Raw genomic sequence first — 17,636 nt, 5'->3', positions numbered from 1 at the left:
CATAAACTGTTAAGCAGGTTCTTCCGGGTATGGTGATACCATATATGTGGACGTAAACTGATGTATGAGTACACTGTAGGATTCAGAAGCGAGGGAGCGCCATTTGGCTTTTGGATCGCTGATTTTGCTTGGCGGAGTACATCAAAGCATAATAAGAGGGTATAATAATGCTGTAAATAATAATCTGCAGATCTGTGGCCAGTGTCGCACAAATTAGACTTCAAATAAGGTTCAAGCATTTTTGTATATTGTAGTATATAATAAGTAATATTGTGATTATTTAAAATGTGACAGATTGGCCGCGGGATCGCATTAAAGGTAATTGTGCAAAAATGCATAATTCCCCTAATACTTTCAGGGTTATTCCCCTCTTAAACATTTATCTAAAGGATATGCCATAAATGTCTGATAGATGTGGCTCTGGCACCCGCACCTACAGTGAAGGAAATAAGTATTTGATCCCTTGCTGATTTTGTAAGTTTGCCCACTGTCAAAGACATGAACAGTCTAGAATTTTTAGGCTAGGTTAATTTTACCAGTGAGAGATAGATTATATAAATAAAAAATAAAAAAATCACATTGTCAAAATTATATATATTTATTTGCATTGTGCACTGAGAAATAAGTATTTGATCCCTTTGGCAAACAAGACTTAATACTTGGTGGCAAAACCCTTGTTGGCAAACACAGCAGTCAGATGTTTTTTGTAGTTGATGATGAGGTTTGCACACATGTTAGATGGAATTTTGGCCCACTCCTCTTTGCAGATCATCTGTAAATCATTAAGATTTCGAGGCTGTCGCTTGGCAACTCGGATCTTCAGCTCCCTCCATAAGTTTTCGATGGGATTAAGGTCTGGAGACTGGCTAGGCCACTCCATGACCTTAATGTGCTTCTTTTTGAGCCACTCCTTTGTTGCCTTGGCTGTATGTTTCGGGTAATTGTCGTGCTGGAAGACCCAGCCACGAGCCATTTTTAATGTCCTGGTGGAGGGAAGGAGGTTGTCACTCAGTATTTGACGGTACATGGCTCGATCCATTCTCCCATTGATGCGGTGAAGTAGTCCTGTGCCCTTAGCAGAGAAACACCCCCAAAACATAATGTTTCCACCTTCATGCTTGACAGTGGGGACGGTGTTCTTTGGGTCATAGGCAGCATTTCTCTTCCTCCAAAAACGGTGAGTTGAGTTAATGCCAAAGAGCTCAATTTTAGTCTCATCTGACCACAGCACCTTCTCCCAATCACTCTCAGAATCATCCAGATGTTCATTTGCAAACTTCAGACGGGCCTGTACATGTGCCTTTTTGAGCAGGGGGACCTTGCGGGCACTGCAGTATTTTAATCCATTACGGCGTAATGTGTTGCCAATGGTTTTCTTGGTGACTGTGGTCCCAGCTGCCTTGAGATCATTAACAAGTTCCCCCTGTGTAGTTTTCGGATGAGCTCTCACCTTCCTCAGGATCAAGGATACCCCAAGAGGTGAGATTTTGCATGGAGCCCCAGATCGATGTCGATTGACAGTCATTTTGTATGTCTTCCATTTTCTTACTATTGCACCAACAGTTGTCTCCTTCTCACCCAGCGTCTTACTTATGGTTTTGTAGCCCATTCCAGCCTTGTGCAGGTCTATGATCTTGTCCCTGACATCCTTAGAAATCTCTTTGGTCTTGCCCATGTTGTAGAGGTTAGAGTCAGACTGATTAATTGAGTCTGTGGACAGGAGTCTTTTATACAGGTGACCATGTAAGAGCTGTCTTTGATGCAGTCACCAAGTTGATTTGGAGCGTGTAACTGGTCTGTGGGAGGCTGAACTCTTAATGGTTGGTAGGGGATCAAATACGAGAAAGCATCGGTTTACCCTGCTGTAACCAGGTAAGGTAAGTAGCAACTACCTTTATGAGATCTCTGCTTCTTGCTATCCTATACTAGACAAGGGGGCATATAAAAAGGACGAACACTGTTTTTTTTTGTAGTCAGTAACCATAGCGTTACATAGGTCTGCATAAAAGCCGTAGACACAAAATGGTAGACTATTGGCGAGGTTGCTTGATTTTATTTAGATGTACAGAAGCAAGAAAAATTGTTACAAAGTGCACGTAATTAATTTGATTAACAACATTAAAACTCTTATATTCAGTAGCTGTTAGTCATCTCTCCAGCAATGATTCTCTTCTGTGCTCCAGTTCCATGTTTCTGCTCTCCAGCAGCGCCTCTCAGCCTTGTCCAGCCTCCATGGCAACATGTGTGCCCCAAAACCATTGTCAAGACCAGCATATTTTAAGAAACATTGCCTTCCGAAACTCAGGTTACTGACACTTAACTGCAGTACCTCCTTGCTTTGTGTATATTGCTTACAGTTACAAACCTTGATATGTCTAGATCACTTCTCAGCATGACATCTTCTGCAGTGTACCTACCCGACAGACGACTACTCGTGTGTCTGTGACCTAGGGATCCAACTGGCAAAGTCCATAACTCCATGAGGAGGGGCAGGGTTAAGAATTAACAGGGGTTTCCTGGACTCTTCATCCTAGTTTAGCCCATGTAAAATTGGTTCTAACATAAAGGTTCCACTATCTTGGGGAGTTCCATAATGGTATTAATGTCCCAACTAGGACAGGTTATCTCTAATGATCAGTTTCCATATAACTTACTATAGCAATGTATGTAACTGCAATCCTATTATTTTATGGCTATGAAAATGACCGTAGTTCTCAGCCTCTATAGAGCTCAGTACCTGCCAATGGTCATAGCTATTCCATTGCCAATTTTCCGAGGTGGAACAAAGAACAAAATCACCCATGTGATTGTTTACCGCATACCACAATTTACTGGAGTAAAATGCTTAAAAGATGAGGTTAGATCTGCTTGACTCATGAATTAAAGTAACACATTGGACTGTGAGAAAATTCACCCTAACACACTACTTACACCTCAGCATGAGTTCTCTCTGCTTCCCAGTGTTACCAGTCAAGGGGACGTGCTGGAACATGAACTCATGCATTAAACAATATGTGAACATGAAAATTCATTCAATTTCAGTGTAGGAAATAGTTTCCTAAAAAGATTCATGCTGGCTGTAACTTTCCAATAATATGAAGCTAAAATGATTCAACTTTTCTACAAGAACATAGTTACATTTATTTAGACACAGTAAAGCAAAAAGTCTTTTTTTTCACATCTGCGTTGGAGGCTTCGTAAGGGGCCCCCATCACAGATCCGGCAGGGATTACCGGAGATTAAAGGAGACAGAAGTGCGGCATGCTGCGTTATTGTGTCTGGTAAAATCACGGACACCCTGACAGAAAGCTGACGGAACCCATTGAAGTCAATGGGTTTAGTCGGCCGTCGGTAGTGTCCGTTGTGCAACAGAACTGTTGCTTCAGTTATTCCCTTGTTGTGCTCCTCGGAGCAGAACAACGGAATGTCACAGCGCAGGTGTGAACCAAGCCTTACACATTTCTTATTAGAGCCTGTACATTGGTATGAATAGTAAACCCCCCCCCCCTAAAAATAGAAACTATAAATCTTCCCCAACATTATTTTTTGAGGCAGGGCTTCACATGATTGGCGGATGTCTGAAAAAACTGCGTGTGAACATACAATAAGAAGGTGGAACTGAGTAACTACCGTCCAGTAAGTTTGACATCTGTGATATGCAAAATATTTTAAGGTATTCCAAGAGATGAACTGCAAAAGTATATAGCAGAGAAAAGTCTAATTACTGATAACCAGCTTGGATTCATGAAAAACAGGTCGTGCCTAACCAACGAACTCGGTTTCTATGAGGAGGATATTGCAAATCTGGATGTTGGTCATGCGGCTGATGTGATTTATTTGGAAGCTGCTAAAGCATTCAATACTGTACCACACAACAGTCTTGTTCTAAAGCTACAGGCACAGGGACTGGGGAAACGTATATGTAAGTGGGTAAAGAATTGGTTAAGGGACAGAAAGTGGTTATAAATTGAAATAACTCAAAATGGGTTGAAGTCAGCAGCGGGGTACCACAAGGATGGTTTTAGGCCCAATTCTTTTTAATCTCTTTACTAATGACCTTGTGGATTGGATTGAGGGCAAAGTGTCAGATTTGCTGACAATAAAAAAACTAATGTGGGATACTTAAAACTCAGCTTGACTATAAAATATTACAGAAAGACCTAGATAAGCTGGCAGCATGGGCAAAAACATGGCGGATGAAATTTAATGTTGATAAATGTAAAGTAATGCACTTAGGACACAATAATAGCATTAAATCATATACATTAAATGGAATAAAACTGGGGATACCTGAACAAGAGAAGGATCTGGGTATTGTGGTAACAAATAAGCTAAGCAGCAGCACTCAATGTCAAGCAGCAGCTGCCAAAGCAAATAGGATTTTAGGGTGTATAAAAAGAGAGATAAAACCTGAGATTCAATATTACCCCTCTACAAATCCCTTGTAAGGCCACATCTTTAATATGGAATTCAGTTTTGGGCTCCATGTTGTAAAAACTGGAGAACTGGAGAGGGTTCAAAAGTGGGCAACTAGATTATTAAAGGTAACCTGTCTCCAGCATTTCACCTATTAAACCAGCAATACCAGGTGGTAGTGGGTGAAAAATAATTTCTACATAACCTATAATTATTTTCTTAGTCGGCTCTGTAGCTTTAGTATTCAGCTTTTTAGTGTTCCCACACCGTATGCTAAAGAGCATAAGAGTCATATTTTCGTTTGAAAAGAGTCAAATCTTTGTTTGAAGAGAGTCAAATCTTCATTCCTCAAGTCTTTCTGAGTTAATCCCGCCTCCTAACTTTTGATTGACAGCTCCTTGCCTTCCCGCAGCACACTTCTGGTGTGTGCTCACAACGGGACACCGGATTATTACGATAAAACGTGCAAAATGTTTGCAGACCGTTATTTACAGTCAGAGGAGTTTCGTAGAGGGGATAACGGCAATGAACTTTTGATAGCAGCAGCTAGCGAGGAGTGAGTAGAGTTCAATAGGTGAAATGGTGGTGACAGGTTCCCTTTAAATGGGATTGGAGGTGTCACTTACAATGAAAGGCTAGACAAATTTGGCTTGTTTAGCTTGAAAATTAGATGCCCTAGAGGTGATCTTATTAACATGTCTAAATAGGTGTGGTCAATACAAAGAACTAGCACATGATCTGTTCTTTTCAAGGACTCTACAAAGGACCAGGAGACATTCATTGCGTGTGGAAAATAGATGTTTCAGACATCAATATAGAAAAGAGTTCTCTACAGTTGGGGTAGGGCATTTCATGGTTTACTACTCTAAGAGGTAGTAATGGCAGATACTATGTCAGAATTTAAAGAAAAAGTGCTAGATGTTTATTTACTGAGGACTGGCATAGAGAGTTATAATTAATCAAGCAATAAATGGTGTAATTGATTGAGAAAGGTTAAACCCGATGGACTTGTGTCTTTTCAACCGATGAAACGATGTAACAGTAAACTTGGTGTATGTAAAAGGAGTCACTGGGAATGCAATGAAAGTAATAAAGGCTGGAATAAATTATTGTCTCTAGTATTATTCTGACATTTCACATTCTTAAAATATAGTAGCGATCTTAAAGAGGCTCTGTCACCAGTTTATGCTAATTACTTCTTAATAACCAACTGGGCGTTTTTTTACTTTTTACCAAGTGGGCATTGTATAGAGAAGTGTATGACACTGACCAATCAGCGTCATACACTTCTCTCCATTCATGCCCAGCTTGTTTCACTGCACAGTGATCTCTCGCGAGATCACGCCGTGACGGGACTTCCACAGATTTTTCATTCTAGTGGAGCGGTTAAACAGTTAGCTCACAGCTTACATACTCAAAACTGAGCACAGGAATTACCTGTGTACAATGTGGGTTCTAATCCCCATGTTAGCCTTCTGGTGACTTGGTTAACTTTCCCCCTTTCCCAAAGAACCCCATCTGGAGTGACAGAATATGATGTCTGTTTGGGTGATTAGTATATTGCTGAAATTTGCAATGATGTACGGTAAAAGTAAGCTGGTCCAGCTGCATAGGTAGCTTTCTTATTTAGCAACATTCTCATTCTACTGCCTCCGTATAACATAGGACCACACAGCGAGGTACACTTTTGGACAAGGCCACGTCATCTTATCTTAGGAAGAAGTTGCAGCTGGCACATGCCCGTCTAGGTAGCACGCTGGTAAAGTTCTCTGCTGATAAATTAGAGGAGTTGGGAACATGCAGGTTCTATCCCCAAGCTCTGCTCCTTATGTCTCAGCTTTGAAGCTTTTTCACCAGTGTAGGCTCACAAGACGAGGGGTACTTTTAAGAGAAATGCATTGCCGTGTTGTCAGCTGCTGGACATAATTGTTGGAAAAACATCATCATCTTGAAGCACAGGCAGCAAGCTAAAATCAATGTTTTGTGGTCCCCTTCTCGCTCTCAAAAAAAAGTTATAAAATGTGATCAAACAGTTGTATGTACCAAAAAATGCCCCAATGTGGTCTAAAGTGACTTCTGTTGAAAGTCAAGCTGCAAGCCGGCGGTAGTCTGTGTTCAGACACTCAACAGCAAATGCCATTAGCCCCTTATTAGTAAAATGCTTCATCCCTGGCAGCTGAGAAACATATTCACAATACTGAAGGGCTTTTTTTCTGAATATATTTTTTATTGTTAAACAATGGCAGGAGGGGAAATCATGTCTCCACAGGAACGCTTCTTTAAGGGGTGTAGGAGTCTCAATATAAAATCAGGAAGAAAAATAAATGAGACAATTATATAACAAAGATGTGATATTTATTTTTCTTTTTAAAGACAATTTTGACACAGCAATTATAAAACAAGAACATTTTTATTATTTTTACATGGAAAGAAAGCCAAACAACAGGAGGCAAGATGATCATTTTAGGCACAACTCCAAGCAGTAAAGCTCATTTAAAGTGCATATAGTTCCCCTCCCCATCGCCTTAATTTATTAATTGTTCTTCTACACACACTGTACAGTAGTTTATACTTCATTTTCTTACTAAAGATATTACACAAATATTATACAAGAGAATGGTGTCCGTAAAATCTGGAGAAGCCGAGTAGTTCATTAATGGATTACTTCAAAACCAACTTTATGTACCACTTGTTAGAGCCGGGTCGCTATAGATGACACATCTGAGCGGATAGGGACAAATTGTTAACTAGAAAAGTATAACACACAGTCCACTAAACGAAGGCACTCAACCATAGAACACTTTCCATTACCATGCTTCCACTTTTTCTTTAGCTGCTGATAAACATCAATGATAGCAGATCACGCTAGTTTTGGCGGCTCCTTTAACAATCTAATGTGTACGCGGGGCCTCCCCAGATGCCAGATGTCTGGGTTGTTCTGCCTGGATGGAAGTTCTGCCAGAAGTGTCTCCACATTAAAATGGCTAATTCTAGTCTTTCCTATGTCTCAATGAAATCCAATTCATCGGAGGCAGTTATTCTTGAATATAGGGAAATTATCCCACACTAAAATAAATAGACGATTGAACTGGGAAATGTAAAGAAAATATTTAGTCATATTTGGTCATTATTACTTTTTTATTTGCCTAGTTTACTTTATAGTTGTCATGTATTACAGACATCCAAGTGGGCCTTTTCTCCATATTCTAGGGTATTGTGTATTAGGATATAATTACATGGCACTTCAATGGTTGCTTCCTCATAATAGAAGACAAACATGGCTGTAATGCAATGTCTATATCTACATTACAATGTCTAGATCTTGTTGAAAACACAATATGCAAGCTGTGGGGGCATCTCTGCGGTCCGAAATACAACATTTTGATCTATTCTAATGCCGTTATACTCATTTGAGCACCTACATAAGCGCTGGTCACATGATGTTAAACTTGCTCTGTCACCTAGTGTGACAAAAACAGGTAACAACGTACATAAACATAACCATGTTTTGTTGAAAGTTATTTGAATAGGAACAGTCACTAGGTCATATAAGTTCAAATGGTTTACTGACCTGAATAGCGCGGTCTCCCCGATTCCAGCACTTTTTTTCCTGTTTGAGATATGGCTCGCTGTTGTGTTGGCTCCCTCTATGCTAATTTACTGTAGTTTGCCAACAGGGTGTGAACTACCTTCAAGCCACATCACGCTTATTGGTCAACATCAGAGGCAGGGAAGCTAGCTCCACCCTGTTGGCCAACTACAGCAAATTAGCATGTAGGGAGTCAACACAACAGTGGGCCATATCTCTGGAACGGGGGGGGGGGGGGGAGCAGGAAAAAAAGAAAAACAGCGCTGGAATCCAGGAGACAGTGCTATTCAGGTCAGTTAACCAGCTCAACTTATATGATCTAATGACAGGTCTTCTTTAAGGAACTCATTAATTATATTTCCTTATTATATGTTAAATTATTTTGACTCTGCTGTATTGATACATTTATAAGGAATCCACCAAATAAACTGCTGCATCACAAATGTAAGGTTAAACATTATTTTCCTGCAGTTAAACTGGTGCTCTGAGATATTTATATATTTCTACACATTGGTATGGGATAACTAATGTACATTTTTATATTAACATGTATATTGTTATAGTCATAACATGGACAAACTAAATCCTAACCTTAAAGAGAATAACACCCCCATGACAATGACCAAGTATGGATCAGGTCTTTGATAATTTCATGGAGAAAGGAAAATAATTTGCAATACAAAGATATGGAGACACCACAGGATCTAGAATAAAATGTGTAAATGAATAACAGAATTAAAGGGGTTTCGTATTAACAACATTTAACACCTATCCACAAGACAAGTGATGCACTTCTGTTCGCTGGGGTCCGACCCCTGGGACTCAGCGATTATGAGAACCCGGCTCCTTGAGCCCCCGTTTGAATGGAGCAGTAGTGCGCATGTGTAGCCACTGCTCTATTACTCTTCTTTGGGCCTGACGGAGATAGTTGTGCGCTGTACTAAAATATACTAATATTTTTCAATAACTGGACATACACTGTGAGGCAATGATTCTAAATACTACTGCTTGCTCAGAATTCTCCAACATCCTTGGATAGGTTAAAAAGATAAAAAAAAATGAAGGGTGACTGATTAAATGTAGCAGCAAGTCTATAACTTCTTGGAAACCCAGCAGAAAATACAACAGTTCTTATAATAAAGTAATAATTCCACTTTTCTAGAAACATGTTCAATATGAAAACATATGGTTTATAGGAAGTTCTGTAAATGCGCAAAGGCTAGCGGCCTTCATGCCATTAATATGAACATTACAAGTGGTTTCATAAGCATTAAACCAAATGGAAAATTACATATCAAGATTGGATTCAACTATCAGAATCCCTGTAAAAAAAACGGTCACTAGACCAGTTAGTGGTGGTGAGTGGGAATAGGCCACATGTCGTAGCTAAATTTCATTGAACGGTTTTGCAGGAAAGTACAAAATTAAAGGCTATGTAAACCTTGAAAGGCAAATTTTTATTTTTATATAAAAAAGGGTATCAGTGCTTTGTGTAACTTTGTAAATACTTTTTATTAGAAATTTGTTTTACATTTGGAGATACAGCTGCTCAGTATTCTCTATACAGAGCAGCTATATCTATAACTGTTCACTGAATCGGTCAGTCCCGAGGACCTGACGGGTTCAGTGTCAGCGGGACCTGCGTGTACCCCTTTTTATTAAACAAAAAAAATTGCCTTTCAAAGGTTTATATAGCCTTTAAGATATTGACACTTACCTTCCAGTAATAGGCACTAGATGAAGATGACAGATTAGGAACTAGTCAGTCACAGAATAGTGTGCTCAATGGATAAGATACTATCTTGATCACTACTGTTCTTGTGCTCCTTTTAATAGTCCAATCCTGTTTTTTTCCCATAGCAATGACAGCCCATGTCTGCCTACAATTGCCATTAGAGAGAGAATAAGCGTATACAGATGCGGTTTATAAATGAAATGCCCATCAAGGACATTTATGGCATATTCACAGGATATGCCATAAGTGTCAGATGCGGGTCCCACCTCTGCCTCCCGGGCTACTTCCTGATCACAAGGTCGGAAGTTACGAAAAAAACAGCGTAGTTCGCCGAGCCACGCTGTTTTCGTAACTCCCCAAGAAGTGAATGGCAGTTATGTAGCAAGCTTCGCTGTTCTCCGGATTACATGGTCAGAAATTACGAAGTGGCCTGGGATGCAGCAGGTACCAAGAAAGGTAAAATGGGGTTTAGGGGGTCCCGTTATAGAGATAGGTGCGGGTGCCAGAGATGCCTGCGGATATGCCATAAATTTCCCTGATGGGCAAAACCCTTTAATAGTAAAACATAATGCAGCATGCTTCTAAGGTCCCCCGAGTGGTGGCTGCAAGCAGCCAAGATTATATATTTAAACTTTATCGCAATGCAGGGAATTTGGAGCTCTGTATTGCAAAAACAAACCAAATCGCTATAAAAATATATTAGGAATCAGCACAGAAAGTTGGATCCAAGAGCCACATGGTATTAAACTGTTGAAAATCACTTTAATTAACTTATTTAATAACATTCTGTACTCTGCTTTATTAGAAACATATCATTATAAAAAAAAGGACAACTAACATAATAGTATCGATTTACTTTACTTTTTTCCAGAGGCATGTTCTTAACTGAACCTGTTGACTTGGATATTTTGTTTCCGCAATACAGTTTCTTCACTTGCGTCTACTTAAAGAGGGTCTGTCACTAGTTTAGTAATGTCCAATCTCCTAGCTGATCTAATAGGCGCGGTCACACTGATAATGCAGTTAAAATTGTGTCCCAAAACGTTTATTATTTTAAAAAATATGAGCTTTTGTCTAAATATGCAAATCAGGCTATACATAACAAGTGGGTGTCAACACCATCGATTCTCCTGAGGTGGAGCCTCCTCACAGCCTCTGACGCTGTCCTATCAGCATGAAGCTGCTTCACACAGTGTTACAGACTGAGGTGATCCCCCTTCCTGCCAGCCTCAAATAGCCATATCGCCGGCTGTGGACCACATAGAAGAGTGATTCTGGTGGCATATGAAAGATGAGATTCTAATATTTGATATGCCACGTAGTTCTAGCTGTGAAACAGCTGGAGATTACACCAGTTAAAAAATACAGCCGGGAAGGGGAGCAGTGCATGCATATAGTATACAGTTTGCATTCCCGACGGTGTTTTCAACTGGTGATATCTCAGGTTGTTTCACAGCTAGAACTGCCTGGTTGCATATGAAAGATTAGAATCTCCATATCTAATCGCTGGTGTTGACGCCCACTTGGCTAGTACAGCCTAATTTGCATATTTAGAAAGGAACTCATAACTTTTAAAATAATAAATGTTTTCGGACACAATTTTCACTAGAGTTATCTGTGTGACAGCGCCTAAAGGATTAGCTAGGAGATTGGGCATTACTAAACTAGCGACAGATCCACTTTACGGGGGCATGCCACGGTCAGCACATACGGTTTTGTCAAGAGAAAGTACAATTCTGTTCTGCGTAACTAAAAAAGTTTTTCCAGCCTGCTATCGGGTTTTTCCACAGTATCCGATACTCATTTACATTTGTGGGAACAAAATTCTATAGAAATGTGTGCTAACAGCACGTTTTGTTTTTCTTTTTTATTGAACGGAGAATATAATTCAATAATACTAATAAGACCTCCGAAAGAACACGTTGCAGTTTCAGTCCGCATATTTAATAATAAAAATGCCTTTTCCAACTTAACAAATTCCTTGTAATGTGCATGTGTAGAAACATTGCCAATGGCTTGACATCAATAAACATACTCAAATGTATACAGTAGATTGTGTAAAAATACTTGTTATTCAATTGTAAAAAAAACAAAAAAACATAAAGGGAAATCGGGAAATGTGCAAAAGCTAACCTTGATGCAATAAATACACTTTATAATCTCAAATAATTAGATAAATAAGTTACATACTTGCATAGCATTTGAAAAGGCAAAGGACAATGTACAACAGACAGAAAACAATACATTACTCATAAATATATGATATGTTGTTGCACTATGGAATATTGTGGGCTTTAGTACCGGGTTGTTGAAATCTGCAAGCAAGGTTTTAATGGTTGAAATGTGGTTAATGTCTTAGCAAGGTAGACTTACAAAGGTAGTAAATATTTTAGAATAAGAGTGGGTTATGATATAATTTACAGAAGATGGGACATATCTAACTAAATAATGTCTCATCCAGATTATAATTAGGGGAAATTAACACAAAAAAGGTCACCAAAATGTAAGAAAATAATTATCAAAAATAACTATTTGTCCTAGTTGGGAGGGAACACAACTTAACAATAAATGGATTACTATCCCCAATTTCAATCTGAAGTAACTGTTAAAAAAAAAATAATCATTAATCCATATGGGGTCATTTTTAATCACAACCGCTACGCATTAAAGCATTATAACAATAGAAACTTTAATTATATGGACAAATGTATTGTTTATTTTTCCTTTAAAAACTTTAATGCATATATATTATATATATTTTTATTTTTTTTAATGTGCCTTTGGTTGTGGGAGACGTGATAGTCTCTTTGGGACTAAGCTTTCAACGTTTTCTTGCAGACTATCTCTTTTATTGCTTAGTGGTCTGGTTATCACTGCAGGTGAACATTTTACTGGAGTTTTCTGAGGTTCACTTGACACATCAGATTTGGAATTATTTGTTTTTTTAAGTTTACTTGGGAGTCTGAGCATGGAACCCTTGGGCATTAATTTGCCCACCAGTTTCGAGTTTTCAGCTGCAGGAACTTGTATTTCATTTTGTGAAGCTACTTCAGATGACAACTTGCCATTATGGACTGGTGGTGAGGAGTTGTGGCTTAACGGTTTCGTGCCTGGTGTTGTAATACGTGATTGGGAGTGAACAATGGAACACAATGAATCCAAATTACCAGAGGCTGAATCAGAAATGACTTGTTTAGGAGGCTGATGTAATGAACCATCATGGCTTAGTGGAGGCTGAATTTTCCATACCATACTTTGGTGGGTCAAAGAAGGACTTGAAGTAATATTCAATATCTGAGGCTCTTTTGAAGACGGTTTGGAAGAGACAGAATTGGTAACTCCCTTCTGTGCCAAGGCATTGTGTATTTTGGGTCTAAGGAGTTGTAAAGTTTTTGACTTCGGAATTTCTCCAGGCAATGAGGCAGCAGTGTTTACATGAACCTTCGACTTTACGTCTTTCTTTGTGTCAAGCAAAAATGGTGTTATAACATCCAAAGCTTCTTGTGGTGTTATATTTTTATTATCATCAGGCTGTTCATGATTTTTACGATCAGCTTCTTTTTTAACATGTTCAGGATTGTCATCTACGTCATCTATCTTTAACCTCGTACTCAAAAGGTCACTCAGTTCTTTTTCAGGAACTTTAGTTAAAGAAACCGGATGGTGCGTGCTGTCTTTAGGTGTACTTTGGAGCTCGGTATGTGGATGTGCTATTAATTTTCCCGTGGTGTGGTCTGTAGAATTGGGGGTGCTGATGGAACGCTGTAGTATTTGAGGCTGCACGCAAAAAGAAAAAACAAGAAATTAATTTATATTGTATAAAAAACATATATAAAATGAACAGTTATTTATTAAATCATTACTCACAAATGTGAAAGTATATATTTCTGTTGAACTACATGCATGAACAAATTGAATATTTTAAACTAAGCTTAATACCGTATAATGTTTGCCTTTAATAATACTATAAGGAAATAAATTACTGGTTAAGCATGGAAAAAGGGGAGCAAAACATTAGCACACAAAACAAAGCCTATATAGGTAAAGAAAAATATTCTGAGCTTTGTATGGAATAAGTTATTTAAATGAGATTGTGAGCTCCAATGGGTAAAGGGACACATGTAAATGATGACAAACTCTAAACATCGCTGTGGAATACGTTGGCGCCTTTAAGTACCAAAAATAAAAAAATGATAGAGTTCGCTATAAATGTAACAGCTATGTACAAGGTACAAAACAATATGTAACCCAGAGGTAGACTTTAGGAGCCCATTAAATCATTCTATGACCAAGTCTGATTTTGTAACAGCCCAGGTCTTAAAAACTTCCAAAAACCAAAACCAATAGAAAACAACTCAAGAAGTCAGATGCCCGCAAAAAAATTCTATGTGAATTGGCTACCTGACTCAAGATATGTCCATAGAGAATATTTAAAAATTTTAAATTATGGTTACATGTTCCCGAGATTACATACAAATCTAAATGATACTGTACCTGTTCAATGGCCAAGAGTTAATGAAGCTTCCTTTTCCTAATATTATACCATTATAGCTTTTTTTCTGCACTTTTACCATTTAGTAATTGAGATTGTGTCAGAAAATATCAATATCCACTATAACTTAGTTTAAACGCCTGTCAACCATCATTATTAGATATAAACAATACATCACATTTTCACTAAAACAGTGGGTCTTACGATGAGAAAAATATAGTATACCTTTCAATCAATTTTAAAGAGAATACTGGTTTCTTTACACCATAAGCCATTTAAATGGTTCCCAGGTAAAAACTCTTAAATAGGCACTGCACTTTGAACAAACTTTGCATAAATCAATAGTACAAGCAAATATAAGAAACGTTGTATTTTTTCTTATTAGAGAAAAATTTGCCTTTTTCCACTTTCTCCCCCCCCCCCTCTCCTAACTTCTCTCTCACTCTGAATGTACAGCTTTCTTTCATCTCGACAAGGACTAAGTGAAAAGTTAGGGGGGGGGGGGGGAGAGTGGAGAAAGTGTATCCACACTGGTGTGACATAATATATACTAGGAAGATGCTGCAGTGTCACGGTGTGTCTCCCTGCCCCCTCTCACTATGGAGAGTTGAGTAGGAAGGAAAGAGCAGGAGCAAAGTGAGAGAGGGGCAGGGAGACAGTGACACTGCAGCAGCTTCCTAGTAAGTATTACGGTATGTTCACATGCTTAACAAAATACGTCTGAAAATACGGAGCTGTTTTCAAAGGAAAACAGCTCCTGATTATCAGACGTTTTTTGAGCAACTCCCGTTTTTCACTGCGTTTTTTTTACACCCGTTTTTGGAGCCGTTTTCAATAGAGTCTATGAGAAAACGGCTCCAAAAACGTCCCAAGAACTGTCCTGCACTTCTTTTGACAAGCAGTCATTTTACGCGCCATATTTTGACAGTGACGAGTAAAATGACAGCTCGTCTGCACAGAACATCGTAAGACCCATTGCAAGCAATGGGCAGATGTTTGCCGACGTATTAGTGCCGTCTTTTCAGGCGTAATTCGAGGCGTAAACCGCCTCCATTACGTCTGAAAAGAGGTTGTGTGCACATACCCTTATATGTCACACCAGTTTGGATTCACAGCTACACTGCGAATTACTGCTGATTCTATATAAAGTAATAGATAGGCATTGGGGAGAGGATTCTCTTCTCTGTGTGTATAGACGATATAATAACATTTAGGATCAACCCACTACCTCAGGGAAAACTGAGAATTGAAGAGCGAGCCTGCAGAGGGCAAAACGGTTAAAAACTACATATACAAGACATATAATGGCCATTAATAGTGTTATTCCACATGTACGCACATATGACCGCTTACTCTTAAAAGTCACCTGAAACTACAGGTATACTTTAACCATGGCACCGATGAAATCAAAGTCTTTGAGTTAAAGAGACCCTCTTGTCCAGAGTAAAAATTTCACTATGCATGGCAAATGTATAGTAAACGTACCATTCCTTTCGACAAAAGGTGGGCGTGCTTCAGACTACCAATGAACACTATGCATAGGATAGTCTAAAACTGCTGCAGCCATTTTACATACATAAAAATGGGGCACCAAAACAGACGAACACGGGCAGCATCTTTCAAATGGAGGGCACAAGTTATGTTTAGTGAAATTTTTACTAGATACCAGAGGGTCGCTTTAAAGCCTAATTTAGCTACAAAAATACCCTTTACTTATCCAATGAAAAGCCTGAGCTCTACGCCTATTACCCAAATATCAGCATTTCATCCCCAAGTTCAAACAAGAGTTATCCCAAATTAGTCTAGGACTTGGAGCCATCTGCTGTAACTGCTTGTGGCTTTGTGTGTGAAGCCCCACTCCCAGGCTTGTTCTCTCCAAGACACCCATTGGGGCAGGAGTGTTATCACACAGGGGATTTGGCTACAATGATTTAAACAAATTATAAATAAGTAAAAACTGTTGAGATTTAATTTGAGGAATAGGTTACAGAATTGCTTAAGGCCAAATGCACACAAAGCATATTACGCGTGGATTTGCCATGTGGCTTTTCCTGCTGCCAATCTGCAGCATAATACAGTACTAGCAAAGTAAATCAAATTTTAAGTAATCTCATCTGCACGTTCGGGAAAATTTCAGCGCGTAAATTGACCTGCAGTGTGTATTTTAAAATCTGCAGCATGTCAATTTATCTTGCGTTTCCATCTCAGAATTGTAACTGACAAGTTTATTTAAAAAATGCACCAGAATCCGCAGCATAAAATCTGTACCGGTTTCTGAATAAAAATGTAATAACTGCAACTAAAAACGCATAAAAACTGTACCATTAGCCCCTTAGTGACCAGCCTATTTTAGGCCTTAATCACCAAGCTATTTTTTAAGTTTTTCCATCGTCTCATTCAAAGAGCTATAATTTTTTTTATTTTTACATCAACATAAGGACTTTTTTTTTTGCAGGACAAGTTGCATTCTTTTGTAGCACCATATTGGGGTACATATAATTTATTAACTTTTATTAACTTTTTTTGCGGGGGGGATAGGAAAAGAATGAGCAATTTTGCCACTTTTTTGCACCATAAACTTATGCCTTCCACCGTGTGGTATAAATAACATAGTAACTTTATTCAAAGAGTCGTTACGATTGCAACAATACCAAATTGATATGTTTTTCTTGTGTGTTACTACTTTTACACAGTAAAAGCATTTTTTTAAAAAATTATTTGATTTTGTATTGCCAAATTTTAGGAGCCGGGACTTTTTTTTTTTACCGCCGATACAGCTATATGAGGGCTTTTTTTTTTGCGGGTTTTGTAGTTTTTATTGGTACCATTTTGGAGTACATACATGCAACTTTTTGATCACTTTTTATCAAAAATTTGTGAAGGCAGGATGAACAGAAAACAGCAATTCTGGTGTTGGTTTTTTTTTTGACAGTGTTCATCGTGTGGGTTAAATAATGTAATGGCATTATAGTTGGGATCGATATGGACGCGGCAATACAAAATATATGTAACTTTTTTTGTTTTTTATAAAGCATTATGTAAGGGGAAAAAGTGGGTTTTTAATTTTTTTTTTTAACTTTGGATTTTTATTTATTATAAACATTAATTAAAACGTAACTATTTTTTTTAGTTCCACTAGGGGACTTCACTATGCGATTATTTGATCACTTTTATAATACACTTCTGTATTGCAGTGTATTACTATAAACCTACAGGAACCTAAACCAAAAATAGGCATAAAGGCGTCCCCACAATACAAGTAGACAACCTAAAAGCAAAAACACAGGGGATATAGTACCCAAGAAATGAATATAACTCCCAAATATTGAAAAAAAATGAAAAATCTTTATTAGATCATAAATATCACAATACATGGTATCGGGAACAAATATATGAAAAGGTCA

At 38.3% G+C, this 17,636-nt stretch overlaps 1 protein-coding gene across 6 annotated transcripts in view; it reads right to left on the bottom strand.

The window, feature by feature from the left end:
• Positions 1-11,367: 11,367 nt before the first annotated feature.
• CCSER2 (coiled-coil serine rich protein 2) overlaps positions 11,368-17,636 on the bottom strand; it is a 157,833-nt gene continuing 151,564 nt past the window's right edge. For 4 of the 6 annotated variants that reach the window (XM_075841700.1, XM_075841699.1, XM_075841698.1 and 1 more), the window contains one exon: positions 11,368-13,517. In XM_075841700.1, coding sequence (XP_075697815.1) covers positions 12,510-13,517 — 1,008 coding nt within the window. In that variant the 3' untranslated portion in view covers positions 11,368-12,509. The remainder of the gene's footprint in view (positions 13,518-17,636) is intronic. The other 2 variants (XM_075841703.1, XM_075841702.1) reach the window with 2 other exon arrangements.

This window comes from Rhinoderma darwinii, chromosome 11 (assembly GCF_050947455.1).
Source record: "Rhinoderma darwinii isolate aRhiDar2 chromosome 11, aRhiDar2.hap1, whole genome shotgun sequence".
Taxonomy (NCBI): Eukaryota; Metazoa; Chordata; class Amphibia; order Anura; family Rhinodermatidae; genus Rhinoderma; species Rhinoderma darwinii.
This window is presented reverse-complemented; position numbering and strand designations above follow the sequence as displayed.